This window comes from Schistocerca nitens, chromosome 8, assembly GCF_023898315.1.
Source record: "Schistocerca nitens isolate TAMUIC-IGC-003100 chromosome 8, iqSchNite1.1, whole genome shotgun sequence".
NCBI classification, from domain to species: Eukaryota; Metazoa; Arthropoda; class Insecta; order Orthoptera; family Acrididae; genus Schistocerca; species Schistocerca nitens.
In genome coordinates, this window is record NC_064621.1 from 157520339 (window position 1) to 157540523 (window position 20185).

General features: G+C 41.0%; 1 protein-coding gene across 1 annotated transcript in view; it reads left to right on the plus strand.

The window, feature by feature from the left end:
• The first annotated feature begins 978 nt into the window (after positions 1 to 978).
• LOC126199459 (uncharacterized) overlaps positions 979 to 20185 on the plus strand; it is a 1573541-nt gene continuing 1554334 nt past the window's right edge. Inside the window, exons 1-2 of the mRNA XM_049936380.1 lie at positions 979 to 1010; positions 1556 to 1609. Of these exons, the coding sequence (XP_049792337.1) occupies positions 979 to 1010; positions 1556 to 1609 (86 nt within the window). The remainder of the gene's footprint in view (positions 1011 to 1555; positions 1610 to 20185) is intronic.

A 20185-nucleotide genomic window follows, 5' to 3' on the forward strand; every position in this document is an offset into this window, starting at 1 on the left:
GTCATACCATTCACTGTACGGAACTGTATGTACTGTGTCTTATCAAAATTCAGTGAGAGTCCGTTTACAAGGAACCACTTAGTAATTTTCTGAAAGACAGTATTGACAATTTCATCAGTTAATTCTTGTTTGTCAGGTGTGATTACTATACTTGTATCATCAGCAAAGAGAATTTACATAGAAGACCTCTCTCTCTCAAGAGTGAGTTTATTTCAGTTTGATTGATAATGATGATTAAACTGATATATCGCTGTTTTTTTAGAATACGAAGTGATCTCCAGAGGTATGGTTAGCTGGGCCATTGCTAGGTGGACACAAAAATTACGCCCCCACTATGTTACCACCGCCGGTCTCTAGATACCCCACATCCCCTCCACCTCTACCAACGTCATAACAATACTTTTAATCATTAAACTTAAGTGACTAGACGTTCTTATTTTCTGGGGATAGCCCTGAATTTTCATGCTTTGTCCTCAATCCATTTAAATTTGATTCAGGACAACAAATGTTCCCAGTTTCTTATTTCTTGCTCTCAATATTTGAAATTTCACAAAAGAATTGAAATAGGAGGAATGTGCTGAACATTTTAAACTAGAACTCAACTGAATGTACTTGTACAACCAAAACAGGCTTCAGTTGCGGTCTGATTTGAAATTAAATTGCTCAGCTCTGTGCCACCTCTAAAAATTTTGGCCCCTTGGGCGGCCGCCAAGTCTTGCCTATTGGTAGAAAAGGACCTGGTGATTGGGCAGGAACCTAGCAGTAAGGCTTAAAGCGCCGCGAGTGAAAAGACCAGCAATTAATTTTTGCAAGTCGCAAGCAGCGTTCGTATTCCAGACAATACATTAAATTCGGCGGTTGAGACAAATATCGTGTCACGTAGCGGGCGATTCTCGTCACGTGACCGATGTCCGATTTCAGCAGAACGCCAGTTATAAGAGTACTGATTTTTTTGCTCATATGCACTATACAAGTACCATGTACTACACGCACTTCGCGCAGAGGATGCCGTTAACGCAAACTATGTTTTTGTAATAAGGTTTTGTGAGTAGAACCTGCACATTATTTGCACACATCATTCTAAGCCCACTATCTTGATAAATGATTATTCAGGCAATACATACGATATTCGCTATGCATCTATTTAATTTCGTGCAATGTTATTAGATATTTGGTTTAAATACAAGTAATCAACAATAAATCATAATAAGGTATGCCACAGGCAGCAGACGTTCAAACGTTTTGAATAAGAGCGTTCAAAAGCAAGCGAAACAACGATTAAGGATGAAGTATTCGATTTTATTTGCACTGGCAGATAGTTAAAGATTCATAAATGCGTTAATTTAATTCAAATAATTAATTTAACCAGTGAATCGACTTTCTTTAGTGGACAAGCCACGGAGTTAAATTTTAGCACAGTCTTACTTGTGGCATAATCGCTGGTGTAATCATATGTTGTCGGCAGCTTATATCTTTGCTCACGCTGTTGTTGACAGTTCTTGTAAACAAAACGCGCTTTTGTTTCGTTTGAAAGAAATTAATTCTAAAAAATTAGACAGGCTTGGCTTGTGTCGTTTTCAACAAAATCGCCCTCTCTGCTCAGTACTAGGTGAGTGTCTTTCAAATCATATGCCCTTTTTTACTGACTATACCGGTTTTAGGGGCGTCCACATACGAGATGTGAACCATGTGCCAAAAGAGCTTCTAAACGAAATTTATGAAAGAAATTATGCATGACTGCCGGGCATTTTGTTTGGTAAAAACTCTTTATGTCAGACCGTAAGCTGCTGCCACTGCTCCTGCCCATGTAAATGTTTACTTCGATATTAGCGCTGCAGTTGTGGTTTTAGACGGGCGAAAAATGAAGTAAATTTCTAACAGTGATTCCATAAACAGCTTCTTCTCTTTTGGTATTTTTTCTGACCATGTCATGGAACCGTGCAAATGTGTGAAGGTGAAATCGTACTGAAAATACGTCTTCATCAGATATTAGAAACGGTTGTCGTTCGTATTATAGGCTAAGTGGAATAGGGGCTGTATTAAAATCATTAAAATACAAGTCTTCGGCTTGCGCTTACGTACATCACGTAATCCACCATAAGTAATTTATTTATTCTGTAATCGTACAGTGTTGTAGTGAAGATTGTCAGTGGTCTGAACATTCTCTTACGACATCTGTACGTGACAGAACTAGTTTATAATTTTTCACTCTTCTTTTCGTTAAGAAAAACCATAAAGGAGTTAATTGCTCCATCTACTTATGGTTACAGGAAACGCACTAATTACCCTATTTTGATGTTTTTGTATTCATGCTGCAACTGGATCACATTTTTTTCTCAGGAGTTCAAAAAATAATCTGGGTATACTATTAGTTGAGCAACAGTATTTCTTTTTTACCAGTGATTATTTTTTATGGCTCATTGTGCCTTTAGCAATTAAAACTGCACAGTATGAAATGGTCATTTAATGTGAAAGTTGGCTGTGGCAACACCTATAGTTGATGTTCAATGCATCATTTGTGTTTTTTCAAACAGTTATCGAAGTTTCATAGTCTGAGAACGAGAATGAAATCCCAAGAATTCTTTAGGTTCATTTCCAAGGTGAACTAGAAACAAGACAAATTTTGGTTCAGTATATTGGCATTTTGTTGATATTGTTTAGTTCTGCAAGATGTGGAACATTGCTGGAAATATTAGTTACTGGGTCAATATTGTGTATTTTATCACGCATTCAAGCTGTTTAGTAGATATTCCATGTATTTTTATCTGTGAAGTTTAAAGGGCTGTCTTGTTTGCAGTATTTCTTTTGTGAAATACTTGAGAATGAATGACTGAATTTAACAGATTTTCTGGTTTTGCTCTTCATTTAGTGGTCATTCCATCATACAGATCTGGAAGAGGTATATAGGTCCGGATAAGCGGTTGATAGACGTAGTTGAAATAAATATCCTCTCTCTTTCAGATGCCAGGGTTTTGGGACCAAGGATAAATGAGAAGCTCTCAGAAAAAGCACTTTTTCGCTATGACTTGGAGAAGCTAAATGAAGTTATCTCTATGCTCATATTTTCATTGCTTGACAGTATATGAGATTATATTTTGGAGAATTATTAAGGAATAAAGAGATGACTCACCAAAAGCCAGAAGTGCTGTTTTGTCGACGGATATACAAACAAAAGGTACAGAGCTTCGCTTTGCTAGCTTTCTAAATGAAATTCCTTTCTCAAACTCTAGAGATACACGGACACACTCACACATGCCTGTCTCCTGGCACGCGCGCGCGCGCGCGCGCGCGCGCGCGTGTGTGTGTGTGTGTGTGTGTTTCTCCTACAGCTTGAGAATTAAATTTCATTTCAATAGTTAAAGTTCTGCGCCTTTTTTTGTGTATCTATCAATGATGCAGCACTTCTGCCTTTCGGTGAGTCGCCTCTTTATTACTAAATAATTTTACTCTCAACCAGAACTCTCCGTGCTTTATTATATTTTGGGGAATCTCATTTCACATACAAAGAATATTTTTGTTGAAAATCAAGCTACTGGACAGGTGTGGTATTAGGTCACAAAGTTGATGTTGATCTCTGTTAAGGATTTATACTCTGAAATTACGGAAAATATGTTCACTTTTGAGATTTGCGGTTGACAGCATGAATTTGCACAAAAGGACCAACAGCATCTGTTCAATAAATAGAATAAGGAGAAGTGATAGTGAATAGTCAAGTACTGTTAAAAAGTTAGATAGTACTCGGAAATATACATGACAACAGTACTAAAGTCAAGGAAATTGAGTTATAGGGATGTACTTCTTCAAAATGTGCAGTAGTAGACAATACTTTTTGTGCTTTAATGGTAAAGGTTTACTTAATTGTGTTAAGTGAAATGTAACTCACAAAGGTGAATTGAAAAATATATTTAAAAAACTGTTCATCTGAAGACGCCTCTGGCCTGTTTTCCGGGCTCAAGTCATCCTCATTAGGATGTAATTTAGTTCTGCGAGTTTCCTACTATAGTATGAATAGAACTGCTTGGGGGATAGTTAACACTTTGGAACTTAGTTCGTCCAATTGAAGCTGATGGAATTACATGCAGATCGTTTGCTGCTGCCAATGTGCCACAGCAAATCTTCGGGTTGCCTACAGTTTCTGAATAGCGTGGTGCACATGCTAAATCAATTATTTAATTTTTGCTAGCCATAGCAAACAAAACCACATTCTGACCCCCTTCGCAGTCTGCCACTATGGCCTTAGGCTGAACCAAGGTGCAGCTGATAGATTATGTGGCAATACTATAGCATTAGAACATAACTAATCATTCTGCAAAGTAGGATAGCTTTCAATAAATGTCTATTTGTCATGTATAGTTGTGCTGGCATTTGAGCTTTCCTTGGGATTTTTCTGTTGTTGCAATATTTCCATATGGCTTATGGCATTCACCTCACTATTAACAATGAAGTTTATTTTACTAACATAAGAGCACAGTGTCACACAGCTTCTTTAGGGAGAGTAAAGTGGACACTCACCTTCGACCTACTAGGAAATGTCGGGTCGACAGAAGCGTCCGATCCCACGCGTCGGCTTAGACCCGTGACGTAAGGGTGTTGTCGTGTGTGACGTCATGACGGCGCGGAGTTTGGTTTGAGTGTGGCTGTCTCCAGTTCTGTTTTATCTTATTTTATTTACTTTTCTGATCTGTTCGTTCTATCTCGTGAGATTTTTTTTTTAAATTTAAAAACACTTATTATTTATTTTAATTATCTGTTTCCTCCAATTTCTATTTAGTTTATTATGTTTATCTTTCTGATCTGTTCGTTCTATCCCGTGAGATTTTTTTTTAAAAAAAGACACAAAACACTAATCAGCTACTGAAGCATCTTTATCTTCTATGGGTTGCAGGGGTTACGACCCCAGGGGAAGTGGGTGGGTTTCATGCATGGCTGTCTTCACTTACACGTTGTAGCTACGCAAGGCGTCTAAATTTGTTTATATTTAGTTTGCCCCCCCCCCCCCCACCCAAAACACCCCATTTCCCGCGCTTGTTCCGTTAGTGTCATTAGGCTTCTTGTGGAAAGTGTGTGTGTTTGTTTTTGTTTCCGCCATATTTGTGACGTCATGGGTCAAAGCAGACGGGCGGGATCGGACGCTTCCGTATTTCCGAAATGTCTTATTCAGTAGGAAACCAATGAAATTTCAGATTGAGGAATTTTGTTACATATTTACCCCATGTCTTTTGAACATCAGAACTCTGGAATTATTGCCAGATGTTGTCAGAGTAAGTCATTTCTGAGGCTGCAGGGTATATATGGAAGGGATGATTCAGTACAAAGATCCTTTTGCTGTCATATATATATTAGCAACTCGAGATTTAGTCTCCACAGCAGATTTTTTTAAACAAGATAGAAACCCAGTAATAACAGATTGAAGTGCAGAATAAACATTATGCATATAATATCTTTGGTATCATTTTGTTAGAAATTGCATGAACTTGCTAATGATCTGATCAGTCTTTATAGTGTTTTATAACAATCTGGGATGGAAAATGTCTCCATTCTTTCAACAAAGGATGTGTATATGGCATAACATTTCCCTTCACATACAAGGCAAGCCAAATTATTATTCTTGGACCTTATAAGCTGTATCAAGATGGTTCTAGTAGAATACTATCCATAAAAACAAATACTTGAAGAGATGGATTGTTGCTGGTTTTTCTCACCTGCTTATGACAGATGCTTGCATGTTCACAGTCTTATGTAGTTAGTGGTTCAAATGGCTCTGAGCACTATGGGACTCAACTGCTGAGGTCGTTAGTCCCCTAGAACTTAGAACTAGTTAAACCTAACTAACCTAAGGACATCACAAATATCCATGCCAGAGGCAGGATTCGAACCTGCGACCGTAGCGGTCTTGCGGTTCCAGACTGCAGCGCCTTTAACCGCACGGCCACTTCGGCCGGCTATATAGTTAGTGAGTTATGTACATGTTTCATTGATCATTGGCACAATTTCTATTTAAATCATATGAACTGTGTCAGTTTGTGAGCTACGTGTACATGGTTGCACGATGGCCATTTACACTGCAATAAATAAAACTGTAGCTGATATTTATTAAAATGAAAATACACTCCTGGAAATTAAAATAAGAACACCGTGAATTCATTGTCCCAGGAAGGGGAAACTTTATTGACACATTCCTGGGGTCAGATACATCACATGATCACACTGACAGAACCACAGGCACATAGACACAGGCAACAGAGCATGCACAATGTCGGCACTAGTACAGTGTATATCCACCTTTCGCAGCAATGCAGGCTGCTATTCTCCCATGGAGACGATCGTAGAGATGCTGGATGTAGTCCTGTGGAACGGCTTGCCATGCCATTTCCACCTGGCGCCTCAGTTGGACCAGCGTTCGTGCTGGACGTGCAGACCGCGTGAGACGACTCTTCATCCACTCCCAGACATGCTCAATGGGGGACAGATCCGGAGATGTTGCTGGCCAGGGTAGTTGACTTACACCTTCTAGAGCACGTTGGGTGGCACGGGATACATGCGGACGTGCATTGTCCTGTTGGAACAGCAAGTTCCCTTGCCGGTCTAGGAATGGTAGACCGATGGGTTCGATGACGGTTTGGATGTACCGTGCACTATTCAGTGTCCCCTCGATGATCACGAGTGGTGTACGGCCAGTGTAGGAGATCGCTCCCCACACCATGATGCCGGGTGTTGGCCCTGTGTGCCTCGGTCATATGCAGTCCTGATTGTGGCGCTCACCTGCACGGCGCCAAACACGCATACGACCATCATTGGCACCAAGGCAGAAGCGACTCTCATCGCTGAAGACGACACGTCTCCATTCGTCCCTCCATTCACGCCTGTCGCGACACCACTGGAGGCGGGCTGCACGATGTTGGGGCGTGAGCGGAAGACGGCCTAACGGTGTGCGGGACCGTAGCCCAGCTTCATGGAGACGGTTGCGAATGGTCCTCGCCGATAACCCAGGAGCAACAGTGTCCCTAATTTGCTGGGAAGTGGCGGTGCGGTCCCCTACGGCACTGCGTAGGATCCTACGGTCTTGGCGTGCATCCGTGCGTCGCTGCGGTCCGGTCCCAGGTCGACGGGCACGTGCACCTTCCGCCGACCACTGGCGACAACATCGATGTACTGTGGAGACCTCACGCCCCACGTGTTGAGCAATTCGGCGGTACGTCCACCCGGCCTCCCGCATGCCCACTATACGCCCTCGCTCAAAGTCCGTCAACTGCACATACGGTTCACGTCCACGCTGTCGCGGCATGCTACCAGTGTTAAAGACTGCGATGGAGCTCCGTATGCCACGGCAAACTGGCTGACACTGACGGCGGCGGTGCACAAATGCTGCGCAGCTAGCGCAATTCGACGGCCAACACCGCGGTTCCTGGTGTGTCCGCTGTGCCGTGCGTGTGATCATTGCTTGTACAGCCCTCTCGCAGTGTCAGGAGCAAGTATGGTGGGTCTGACACACCGGTGGCAATGTGTTCTTTTTTCCATTTCCAGGAGTGTATTACTTTGTAACATGGATATCCATGTTATCAAGTGAAACATAAATTTAACAACAAAGTATGATGGCGTGCTGATACGTAATGCCTACGAATTTTTTATGTTTTTTAAATAAAAGAAATGTTACTAATCTCATACATCTTTATTCTTCATTTCTGCATATTTGCAGCTCTCTGTCGCTAGAGGTCTCCGAATTTGGTCGTGTAATATGGCGGTGTGTAATGTAACAATGTTGGCATGTGAGAAGCAGCGTGCTGTAATCGAGTGTCGAATCCGAAGAGTTCTCTCCCACATGGAGCACCGGCTCCTTCAGCCTGACAATTCCAGACGACACACGAGCGCTGCGACACCTGCAACAATCCGACACCTTTGGTTCACTATCATCGATCACAGACCAAGCAGTTGCCACTAGGACCCATCCGATTTTCATGTGTTACCAACACTTAATAGAACACGTCCGAGAACTTCGCCTGATGGTGATGAAACGATGGAAGCAGAGGTGAGATTGTCACTGCGTCAACAATGTCAAGCATTCTACCGTGACAGAATCAACAAAGTAATCTGTGGTTGGGAGAAATGTGTTCGTTGGCGGGGTGACCACGCGTGGAAATAAATATATAGACATGAAGAATGGGCGTGTAGCTACTAATAAAGTTTGGTTTATTTAAAAAAATTTAAGAGGTTTCACTCAGAAAAAAAAAAATCGGAAGCATTACTTTTCAGCATGTCCTCGTAAATGTATTTTTCTGCTTGTTACACAAGCTACATTTATTTGACTGAATATTCGTCCGTGGACAAGGAGTTTCCCAGAAGAAAATGGGTTCATGGGAAGAGGAACTCTGCCTTATGCAAGACACCTTTCTGCTGTTTTGTTTCATCCAGACATGTTTCAGCATATTTTATGCTATCTTCAGTGGGTTCTTTTTTTTATTTTTTAACTCAGGCCTACATAATACTATTCGACATTTATTTTGGTAGCTATTCTGCTACACAATGTACCACTTCTCATGGTTTTTGATATTGTGGTGCTTTGTTATATGTTGTTGGCGAAGTGAATAGGCAGATTACGTGACCTAAGGTCGCTTGACACTGCACTTCCTCCGATTTTTCAAAACATAGGCAGAGTTTTCCCCGACTTTTTTTGCAATAGTATTATACACATATACATTACACAATCTATTTTGTATACAACTGCAAGGAAGAAGAAGACAAAGCACACATCCAGGTGGCAACTAGAATGGGTCAGGAACATTGGTAGTTTCCTCCTAAGTAATGAGTTACAGTAAATTATACTATAAGACAACGTCCGTCAATAGTAATTGAAATACAGTTGTAGCAGAATAATAGTTCGTTTCGTAGATTACAGTGAGTTATTAGATGGAATGTTACCAGAGAAAAAAGTCCAAGCGAATGTTCAGAATTTGCACAACGTTGCCTCAAAGATAGTGCTATAGTTGGAAACTGATTTATATTTAATACCAATTGTATAAATTTGCACAGAGTTAACTATCGTTATTTTTGTAGTCTGGCATAGGAAATATGTAAAATAAATCTTCAAAGAGCGAGCATCAAACTTGTTGAATAAATGACTGTCTTAAATTTTGCCAGAACATACAACAAAGAAACTAATTGCAACCTTGTTTTCCAGATGAATTTTTACTTCGGTCTGTACCATTCCACATTTCCATGTATTGCAGCAAAAGACATATAAGAGTTAGTTGCGATTAATTCAGTGATTTAAAATTTTTGCAGATTATGTAACCATGGCGGCATTTAATGCGCGGACTCTATGTTTCCCTGTCTTTGGGGACACGAATGTTTCAGTTTCCCATATCTCTCTGCCTATGAAAAAAATTACATACTGTGCATACTAATATGTCGAATTTTGGCGTGGAAATAGTCACTTACTACAATGTAAATTTAATTCCCATTGTACCCTCACACAGGGAGCATACAGCTATCTCGATTCCTGACATTAACAACTTTATACGTAATCCGTGCTCTCATTTAACTTGGCGTGTCCCCATTTTTTCAAAAACAGAAGAAATGTGTTTTTGAAAAGGGGGAGGGGGTGGTTTTCAGAAAGTAGCTGTGAAACTCATTTTTCGTCTTTAACTAATCCTTTAACAACAGCAGTAAGTTTTCGGCGATATTTAGCCTTTTTTATTCGGTGTTCCGCACTATTCTGACTGCTACAAATAAGACGACACGACCTGTATTAGGGAATTGCGGCGGGCTGGTGTTCACAAGTGTTCGTACCACGGACGTATGTTCCAGCCTTTGCGAAACAGCAGTAGCGTACATTAAGCTCAATTAACCAGCGCACTCCAGTTCATGTCCCCACTCCACGATGAATCGTACTTTGTTCTGCTGCACCGTGTTTCATACGACACATACAGTAACGAACATTTAAAAAGCAATTTCCTGAACTGAAGGACAACTCAGAAAACAGTACTTAAGAAGTAATAACTGAATGTAAGTCTTAACTGAAAATCTATTATCGACCTGCTGAAACAGTGGACTGCGAACGTCATCACTTCTAGGGAGACAGTCGTATATTGGCGAAAGATCTATTAAAAAAATCATAGAATGTTTTGGTCTAATGTAAAGGATCAGTCTGATGTTGAAACTGAAGTGGGCGAATAGAAAGCAGAAATATTATATTCTGCATTTAAAAGATGTATTCACACTTGAGCAAGCTATCTGCCATGTATTTGACCACCGCATGCACAAAAGGGAGATACTGAAGAACAATTAAGAGTAATTGTAGCAAATAAAGCACGATCTCCTGGCGGAATATTAGATTTTACACAGAATACGCTGCTGAAGTACGTCATTTCCTAATTCATATTAGTCGAGAAATCTGTGGCGCAGCAAATAGTTCTTCGTGACTGCAAAAATAGCACAGCCTATTCCTGTTTACAAAATGGGTAAACGATTGGGTGCATAGAATTACGCATCAATGTTGCTAGCTGATTTTAGAACATACTGTGAACTGTAACATTATGACGTTCCTGGAGGGGAGAAATAGTTCTTTCAAAAAAATCTATACGGGTCAGAAAAAAAAACGCTCGTGCGAAACACCTTTCGCTTTATTCACACACGGTATCTTGCAAATGGTAGATAGTGGTGGAAAGGTAGATTATTTCTTCTAGCTTTCTGGATTTCCGAAAGGCGTTCAACACTATATCACAACACCGACCAGCAACCAAGACACGATCGTACTGAGTACCCTCATAGATCTGCAATTGGTTCAAAGCATGTTTTTTTTAAATAGGACACAACAGCGAATGTTCAACAAAAAATAAGCGCTGAGTTTTCTCAAAAGGAGTGCGTCCACTAGCAAGTAACTTCTGCAGTCAACTGCTGCAAGCACGTGCATGTATTATTTAGAACAAGAACTTGATCAAATTTACTTCTGCAGAAAGTGGACAGCTGCAACGGAACTTAACACCCAGAAATACAGTGTTGGAAATTAGTATAAAGGCACATGGTTACGTGTGGAAAAAACATGTTTATTCACATATTTGGTATTGTACGCATTTTCTCCTTACAGTTTACAACTAAACAAAACAAAATACATACTCGTTAGCATTGGTACTTCAAAAATTTAAAGAAATAAGACAACCTTAGGGGGTGGAAATTGATATAAAGGCACTTAGGAATTATTGTCATACTAACCTAACGTATACGCGAAATAGATCACAACTGTGACCTAGTATTTTGTCGCCCATCTACTGTTCTTAATAACTGCGAAAATCCTCTTAGGCTTTTTTTTAAGGACAGTGATCTCTTCTTTCGAGAGCGAGCTTTATTTCACTCGAATTGCCGTTTTCAGCTCGGTCACAGTCTCGCACTGTCGTCCATTACAATAAACAGGTCGTTATAGGATCGCCTATAGATTCTCCGTGGATCGCTTATAGATTCTCCGTGGGGTTAAAATCCGGACTTATTGATGGCCAGTTCAGAAGTGGTATTCCTTTATCCTGAAAGCACGATTTTGTCTTGGCAGACCTATGAATCCTGGCTTTATCGTGTTAGAATAGTAAATTATCATCGTGAAATTCCTCAATACATAAGAACCGATTTAGTTTCCATCGTTCCTGTATAATCATCGGACTTCATTTTGGGGTGCAGTCATGGTATGTTGGAGGTACGTTTAGCACAGAATGCTGCTCATATCATAATGCTGCCACTGCCAAAGTTTCTACGAATACTCATACGAACGTGTTCTGTGCGGAGATGGTGCCAGTAATACTGAAAACCATATAGCCCACCCAAATTAATCTTCTCATCACTGAAAATAACGTTATTCCATTGTAGGGTCCACGACGTCAGTCGAGCCTCCTTATGCGCATTGTTTAAAGGTGACTTATGGAGCCGTTTCTTAAACGCCAAATTTTCGGATGGAGCCGTGTCTTGAATACCAGATTCGCGTCTTGAGCCAGAATATGTTTAACGCGTGTTGAAGTGAATGATAACTGCGAAGCAGCCACGATTTGATAGGAACAAATGCCGTTAACTTTTGCCGTCATTTTGCCATTTTTGCCATACTATGCATCCAATCTGACAAAATTATCAGTAACACAACTGGAACGCCCTAATTTCGTAGCAATTTGGCTGCTAGACAGGCCCTTTTCTTTGTACGCAGTAATACTTGCGTGCTCTAAGTCCGATAGAAGCTGGTCACACGGTGTTACCACAATAATACAATCTTAGCATACATACCTCCACACTGTGACTGTAGCGATCTGTTGATATCCACCACTGTACACGTTGTCTAGGGAACCTACCGTTGCACCAACTTCTCTCCCTTCCCCGCCTTTTTTTCAATTTTTAGGTACTCGACCTAATTCTAGTAGTGAAAACGAGAATGTATCTTGTTTTGCTTTGTTGTCAGCTGCATGGGAAAAATGCGTGCAATACAAAATGCGTAAATAAATATGTTTGTCCACAGATAACCACATGCCTTTATACTAATTTCCACCACTGAAACCTGTAAGGTTAATGAAAATGATCATATTTTATTGCACCGAGAGTTTTTTCCCATTCTATTCAAGGAGAACGACTCGTTACATGCCGCTGCCCGAACTGTTATTTTTTATACTCACGATTCTTGTAGGAATGACTGTAACGACTAAAGAATATTCGCGGAGCGCTGTCTGAAAACTTGTTCTGACGGTAGTTTGCTTTTTACACTAAAGCGCCAAAGAAACTGATACAGGCATGCATATTCAAACAGGCAGAATGCAGCGCTGAGGTTGGCAACACCTAAATAAGACTACACGTGTCTGGCGCAGTTGTTAGATCGGTTACTGCTGCTACAATGGCAGGTTTCCAGGATTTGAGTATGAACGTGGTGTTAGTTCGCGCACGAGCAATGGGACACAGCATCTCCGAGGTAGCGATGAAGTGGGCATTTTCCCGTCCGCCCATTTCAGTGTACCTTCAATATCAGGAATCCGGTAAAACACCAAATTTCCGACATCGCTGCGGCCAGAAAAAGATCCTGCAAGAACAGGACCAAAGACGACTGAGGAGAATCGTTCAACGTGACAGAAATGCAAGCCTTCCGCAAATTGCTGCAGATTTCAATACTGGGCATCAACAAGTGTCAGCGTGCGAACCAGTCAACGAAACATCATCGATATGGGCTTTCGGGACCGAAGGCCCATTCGTGTACCCTTGATGACTGTACAACACAAAGTTTTACGCCTCGCCTGGGCCCGTCAACACCGATATTGGACTGATCGGACGAGTCTTGTTTCAAATTGCGTCGAGCTGATGAACGCGTGTGGGTATGGAGGCAGCTCATGGGTCCATGGACCATGTATATCAGCAAGGGACTGTTCAAGCTGGTGGAGGCTCTGTAATGGTGTGGGGCGTGTGCAGTTGGAGTGATATGAGACCCCTGATACATCTAGATACGACTCTGAGGGGCCGGCCGTTGTGGCCGAGCGGTTCTGGGCGCTTCAGTCCGGAACTACGCGACTGCTACGGTCGCAGGTTCGAATCCTGCCTCGGGCATGGATGTGTGTGATGTCCTTAGGTTAGTTAGGTTTAAGTAGTTCTAAGTATAGGGGACTGATGACCTCGGATGTTAAGTCCCATAGTGCTCAGAGCCATTTTGAACGACTCTGGCAGGTGACACGAACGTAAGCATACCGTCTGATTGCCTGCATCCATTCATGTTCATTGTGCATCCCAACGGACTTGGGCAGTTCCAGCAGGACAATGCGTCACACCGCACGTCCAGAATTACTACGAAGTGTCTCCAGGAACACTCTTCTGAGTTTAAACACTTCCTCTGGCCACCAAAGCCCCCAGACATGAATATTATTGAGCATATCTGGGATGCCTTGCAACGTGCTGTTCAGAAGAGGTCTCCACTCCCTCACTCTCTTACGGATTTATGGACAGCCCTGCGGGGTTCATGGTGTCAGTTCCCTCCAAGCACTACTTCAGACGTTAGTCGAGTTCATGTCACATCGTGTCGCGGAACTTCTGTGTGCTTGCGGGAGCCCTACGTGATGTAAGGCAGGTGTATTGGTTTCTTTGGCTCTTCAATGTATAACGCGTTGCGCTGATACGAGAATTCGTAGAGAGACTACGGGGAATGTATACGCCACATCAGGTGTGGTTACTATGGTGGAGAACGCAAAATATGCACGTGGTGAATGTATTGCCCACAACATGACACTTGTCGGGTATGCCCCGGTTCCATTGCATTTCGAACAGCATGAAACCTTGGATTTTTTGTGAGGGTTCAGTTTTCTGTCGTCTTAAGGTGACATTAAGTTAATATCCTCTGCGAACTCGCAGCTGCGACGGACAAGTCTTTTAAGGGTCAAAGTTGCCGTAATTTAGTAAAATCACGCGATTCTGAGACACGTGGCTCAGAAACTATTCAAAGTAAATTCTCAAATAAAATTAAAAAGAAAGGTAATATTGTATAGTTTGAGATGGTATTAATGCGATATTTTTAGAATTTAAATTTAATCTTAATTTTCTTTACTTATTATATTTTTGCAGAAAATGGCTATTTTAAATCGAATAAAAATTATGCCATGTTGCTCAGCAATTGATTTAAAAAAAATATTAGTAAACTTTTAATGGTATGTGCAGTGGAGAGCTGTAGGAAACATAAAAATGTACACAGTAACAGCGGCAGCACCCCATGAATCGTGATAAGGCCGTTCTCGATCGACTGCTGTTTATGTTCCATTGCAGCCCATCTCAACCTAAGTATAGCGTGAATTTAAATATTTTTTATGTAATTATTTTTCAAGGACAATGGCTCCATAAAACGTAAAACAGAAACCAGTGTACAGTAAAAGGAGGTTCAAGCGTATGTAGGTCTAAGTTTATAATCTTAATGAAAATCGTGTTTATGCTTAATAGTGAATAAAAGTGTTTTGAAAATTATAATAATTATTGTCTTGTTATTATTATATACAACATCCAAGGAACATAGAATAAAAGCATCCATCAACAACAGACATTCAACTCCAAAATGACTCACAGTTCACCGAAATCCGATATGTTTGTTGAGCGTCAGGGGAGACAAAATGTCGCGCTGGGAAAACAACGCAAACTGCACCGAATTTTAACTCGAAAACTTATAAACATGTCAGAGATAACTTTATGAAAGTTCATTTTTTGCAGTAGCCTGCACGTGTGAAAATTATTAATCATAAAAAAATGACGTTACATTTTCTCGTTTTTGGCCCGATTTGAAATGGAATAGTTTTTATGAGGGTGTTGTAATGCGCTTCACAAGTTCTTAGAGAAATTTCATTAGAAAGGTCTGCGTACACGGAACGAATGCTGATAGGAGGGAGTCGACAGCGATAGTAAGGCCGCATTTGAGAACGGAGTCCCCACGCAGCGAACTGCGAAGAAGGGGGACGTTGCCGGGTTATATGGAGGACGATAAGAAACGACTCAAAGACAAACAAACAAGCCTCTGGCATGTCTGAAGGTAGGAACTCCTGGAAAACGAGATAGAGGCTCCAACATTCCTTTAGGGATGAATAGTATAGCACGTGAGTATGAAAATAATTTACAGAAATACGTATTGTTTTAGCATATTGTTTTGTGCCACTAGGATGAGTATAATAAAACTTCCATCACTTTGGTTTTTTTTTTCCTTTTCGAAGAAATAAGCTTAAAAAGTAGTTCAATTTCACTGACAGACCAAAGACCAATCACTTCTGTTTTGACGTTTTTCGCAGATTTTGTTCGTCAGCTTCAGGACCTGGACAATAATTTGGAAATTAGCGGGAACTGAGAAACTACATACACAACATAAATGAGTAGAAGCTTCTTCCGAGAGAAATCTGAGCTATTGTGAAACTGATTTTCGAACTTGCGATTGTAGGTGTGCGTGCTTATTGCACCTAATGTAGGCCAACAGGAAAGTCAAAATATCGTGCAATGTATAAATTAACACACTGGTACTTTGAGAGAAATGGTTATTCAGTAGAATTAACAGAATATTTATATGTAAAATATTCATGTAAAATGTCCAAATCGCAATTATTTTCAATCAGTTACAAGTATCGTTACAGATTGTCATCAGGTGTTGCTTCAGCAAAAAGAAAACACAATATCGAGCAAATAAGTAAAACGACATTTAAAATACCTCATTCAAAACTTTAGTGTTCAAGATGAATATAAAAATATGTATTTAGGATAGAAGACATTCCTTCAGGATTATTTATATCCTGAGGAGAACCAACCACAACAGAAGTGTCCAACCTGGCATTCAGGATGAATGTGACACAGGAGTTAGCCTCAGGCTTCAGAAAGAACGTAATAATTACAATAGCAAAGAAGGCAGGTGTGAATGTTATTGAATCTATTTAATAAGTTATTGTTGCAACGTACTGAAATGAATTACCTACGGAATGATGGAACGACTGTTAGCAGCCGACCTCAGGCAGACCAGTTATGGTTGCAGAGAGATGTAGGCAGTACACAGAAGCGGACAGAAGTATTCGAATGTACGGCTAAGAGGGGTTAAAATGTTGAATTAATCGACACAGAAGGGACAATTATTTATTATTTGATGATTCCTCTTGATGCGTTTCCATGTGTTTCAAACGCATTCACAATATACGAATTATAAGAATATGTGTGTATTATTCAACATGTGTTTTCCCATAATTACGTTACGTTACCGTATGGCACAACTACTCAAATGCGTTCTATGATACAGCGGCAAACGCACTAAACATTGGAAATGTTGGCGTTTGTACCTTCAGAACTGCTCATTCGTGCATGCTGTCACACAGTACGCAAGTAAGTACATCCACAAGTGGCCACACTCCAGATGGGACGGAAAGGAAAAGAGACGACCGCAGGGGAGAGAACAGTCATCTTACGTATGTGTGCACAAAATAAGACATATAAAGAAATTTGAGAAGCTGTACACAGAAATCCGACCACTGGTTTTGTATCATCCAACGCTATAAGTCGAGGACTGAATCAGCCTAGGAAGATGCTCCGCTAAAACTTACTTCTAGAGATAAAAGACAATTGCTGAAAATGGTGAAGGAAAATCCCGAAATAACAGCAACCGAAATTAGAGTACATCTGGTTCAAATGGCTCTGAGCACTATGGGACTTAACATCTATGGTCATCAGTCCCCTAGAACTTAGAACTACTTAAACCTATCTAACCTAAGGACAGCACACAACACCCAGTCATCACGAGTACATCTGGAAGAACGTATTTGGAAGGTGGTTCATGAAAGAAGAGTTCATAGGGTTCTTACTGAGTACGTCTCCAGAACAGCAAGAAGAAAACCGCATGTAAGCAAAATAAACAGGAACAAGTGTTTAGTACACTGAGGTGACAAAAGTCGTGACATAGTGGTACGCACATATACACACGTCGCTAGTATCGCGTACTCAAGACATCAAAGGGCAGTACGTTCGCGGAGCCGTCGTTTGTACTGAGATGACCAATGTGAAGAGGTTTCCGACGTGATTATGGACGCACGAGTGGAATTAATAAGACTTTGAAAGCGGAAAGGTAGTTAGAGTTAGATGCATGGGATATTCCATTTCGGAAATCGTTAAGCAATTCAGTATTCTGCTGAGAATACCAAATTTCAGGCATTACCTCTTACCGCGGGCAACGCAGTGGCCGACGGCCTTCGCTTAATGACTGAGAGCAGTAGAGATGTCAGTGTTAACAGACAAGCAACACTTCGTGAAATAACTGCAGAAACCAATGTGGGACGTACGACGAACGCATCCGTTAGGAGGGTGCTTCGAAATTTGCCGATAATGGGCTGTGACAGCAGACAGACGAAAGAAGCGAGTGCCTTTGCTTAACAAGACGACTTCGCCTGTAGAGGCGCTCCTGAGCTCGTAACCGTATCGGTTGTACCCTAGTTCACTGGGAAACCATGACAAGGTCAGATGAGTCCCGATTTCAGTTGGTAAGAGCTGATGGTAAGGTTCCAGTGTGGTGCAGTACCAAGGAAGCCATGGACCGAAGTTGTCAACAAGTCACTGTGAAATGTGTGGTGTGGGCTGCGTTTACATGGAATGGAATGGATCCTCCGGTCCAACTTAACCGACCATTGACCACTGTTTATGTTAGGCTACTTGGAGACCATTTGCAGCCGTTCCTGGCTTCATGTTCCCCAACAAAGGTGGAATTTTTATGTATGGCGATGTGGCATTTGACTGAATAACAATTGTTCGCGACTAAGAACATTATGAGCAATTCGAGGGAATGATTTAGCCATCCAGATCGCCCGACGTTACCCCATCGAACATTTATAGGACATCATCTAGAATTCAGTCCGTGCAGAAAATCCTGCACCGGCGAGACATCTCAATTATGGACGGCTTGAGAGGCAGCATGGCTCAATATTTTTAATATTTTTACAGGAGACTTTCAACAACTTGTTGAATCCGTGCCACATCGTGTTGCTGCATCACATCCCGTGGCTTTTGGCATCTCAGTGTATTTGTTTGCCAGTGAGTATGCAACGAAGGAAAATGAGTTCTGGGATCATACGTCAGATGAAAACAAGTTCAATGCATACCGAAGTGATGGGTGAAAAAGGTGTTGAGATCGAAAAATACTGAGCGTAATCTTAAAAGCTGTGATCAAACATTGAGGCCGCAGAGTAATGGTGTTGAGATGTATGGCGTGAAGACGCGTGGGTTTCTAGCTTTTATTAATGGCAACGTGAACACGCACGTTTATAAGAATATATCGCAAGACCCTCTGCACAGAAGCGCTCAGACACTAAAACCTGGAAATAAGTTTTTGTTTCTAACAAGACAACGATCCTAAGCATACCGGTAGACCGCGCGACTGCTACGGTCGCAGGTTCGAATCCTGCCTCGGGCATGGATGTGTGTGATGTCCTTAGGTTAGTTAGGTTTAAGTAGTTCTAAGTTCTAGGGGACTGATGACCACAGATGTTAAGTCCCATAGTGCTCAGAGCCATTTGAACCATTTGAACCATACCGGTAGCTCTGAAGTTGTTAGGTTATGTATCATCTACATGACCCCACATATACTCAAAACACCACCTAGATCACCTGACTTGAACTTAATCGAGAACATATTTCAAGAATTGAAAGATAGGATGAGGAAGCACCACATCACAACTAAAACAGAACTGAAATGCATTATCCTGGAGGACTGGAATGAGGTTGGTTCAGTTGCATCCAGAAAGCACTTACATTCAATACCACCGCGTTTGGCAGCAGTTGTTCATAGGAAAGGCATAATAACCTAGAACTAGAGTGGTATATTTTGTTTATTTGCATATTTATGTCCAACATTTGGGAAAACATTTTTCAGTTTTCAGTACGAAAATGTATTTATGTTTAATTTAAGCAAATACATGTGACAGTAAATATGAAATAAAGGTGAGTTAAAAACCTAGAAGAGATTTATTTATTTTATTGTGTATGTTTTAGTAGTTAAATGTTCTCTTTTTAGAAGTATGCAGTTGATATTTGAATACTTCTCTCCACCTCTGTATACGTTACGATTTATTTAAGAAAATGTGTTGAAAAAAGGCAGACCCAAGTTTATAGCACGTATAGTTTTAGGGAAAAAAAAAGCATTTGACATTGCCGCTAAAGGAAAAGGTCCCAGGTTCTAGCCCCGGTGCGGCACATATTTTTAATGTGCGGGAAGTTTCAAACCAATGCACACACCATTGCAGAGTGAACATTCATTCTGGTTGTGAGGGATAAAATGCAGGGACCGTCGGGTCATTTGTAACTTTTATAGAAACCAGATTACAGCAATAAGAACACGAAAGCGAAAGAGTAATTAATAGAGGAGTGAGACACGATTGCAGCGTGCCCTCCGTGTTATTCTGTTTGTACTTTGATCAAGTTGTAAAGGAGTTTGAGGAGAAGTTGGGAAAAGAAGGTACAGATCAAGGAGAAGAAATAAACTTTGGGATTTGACGTTGAAATTTTGTCAGAGTCGGAGAAGGACTTGCAGAATGGATATTATGCTGAAAAGAGGTAGTAAGATGAGATAAATAAAATTAAAACATAGGTGATGTCGAGGGAATTAGATCTACTACTTTTAGTGTCCCATTTCCTAGCTAATTCTGTCACAATCGCCACATTCACTTTAACTGAATTCCGTTACACTTGTTTAGCT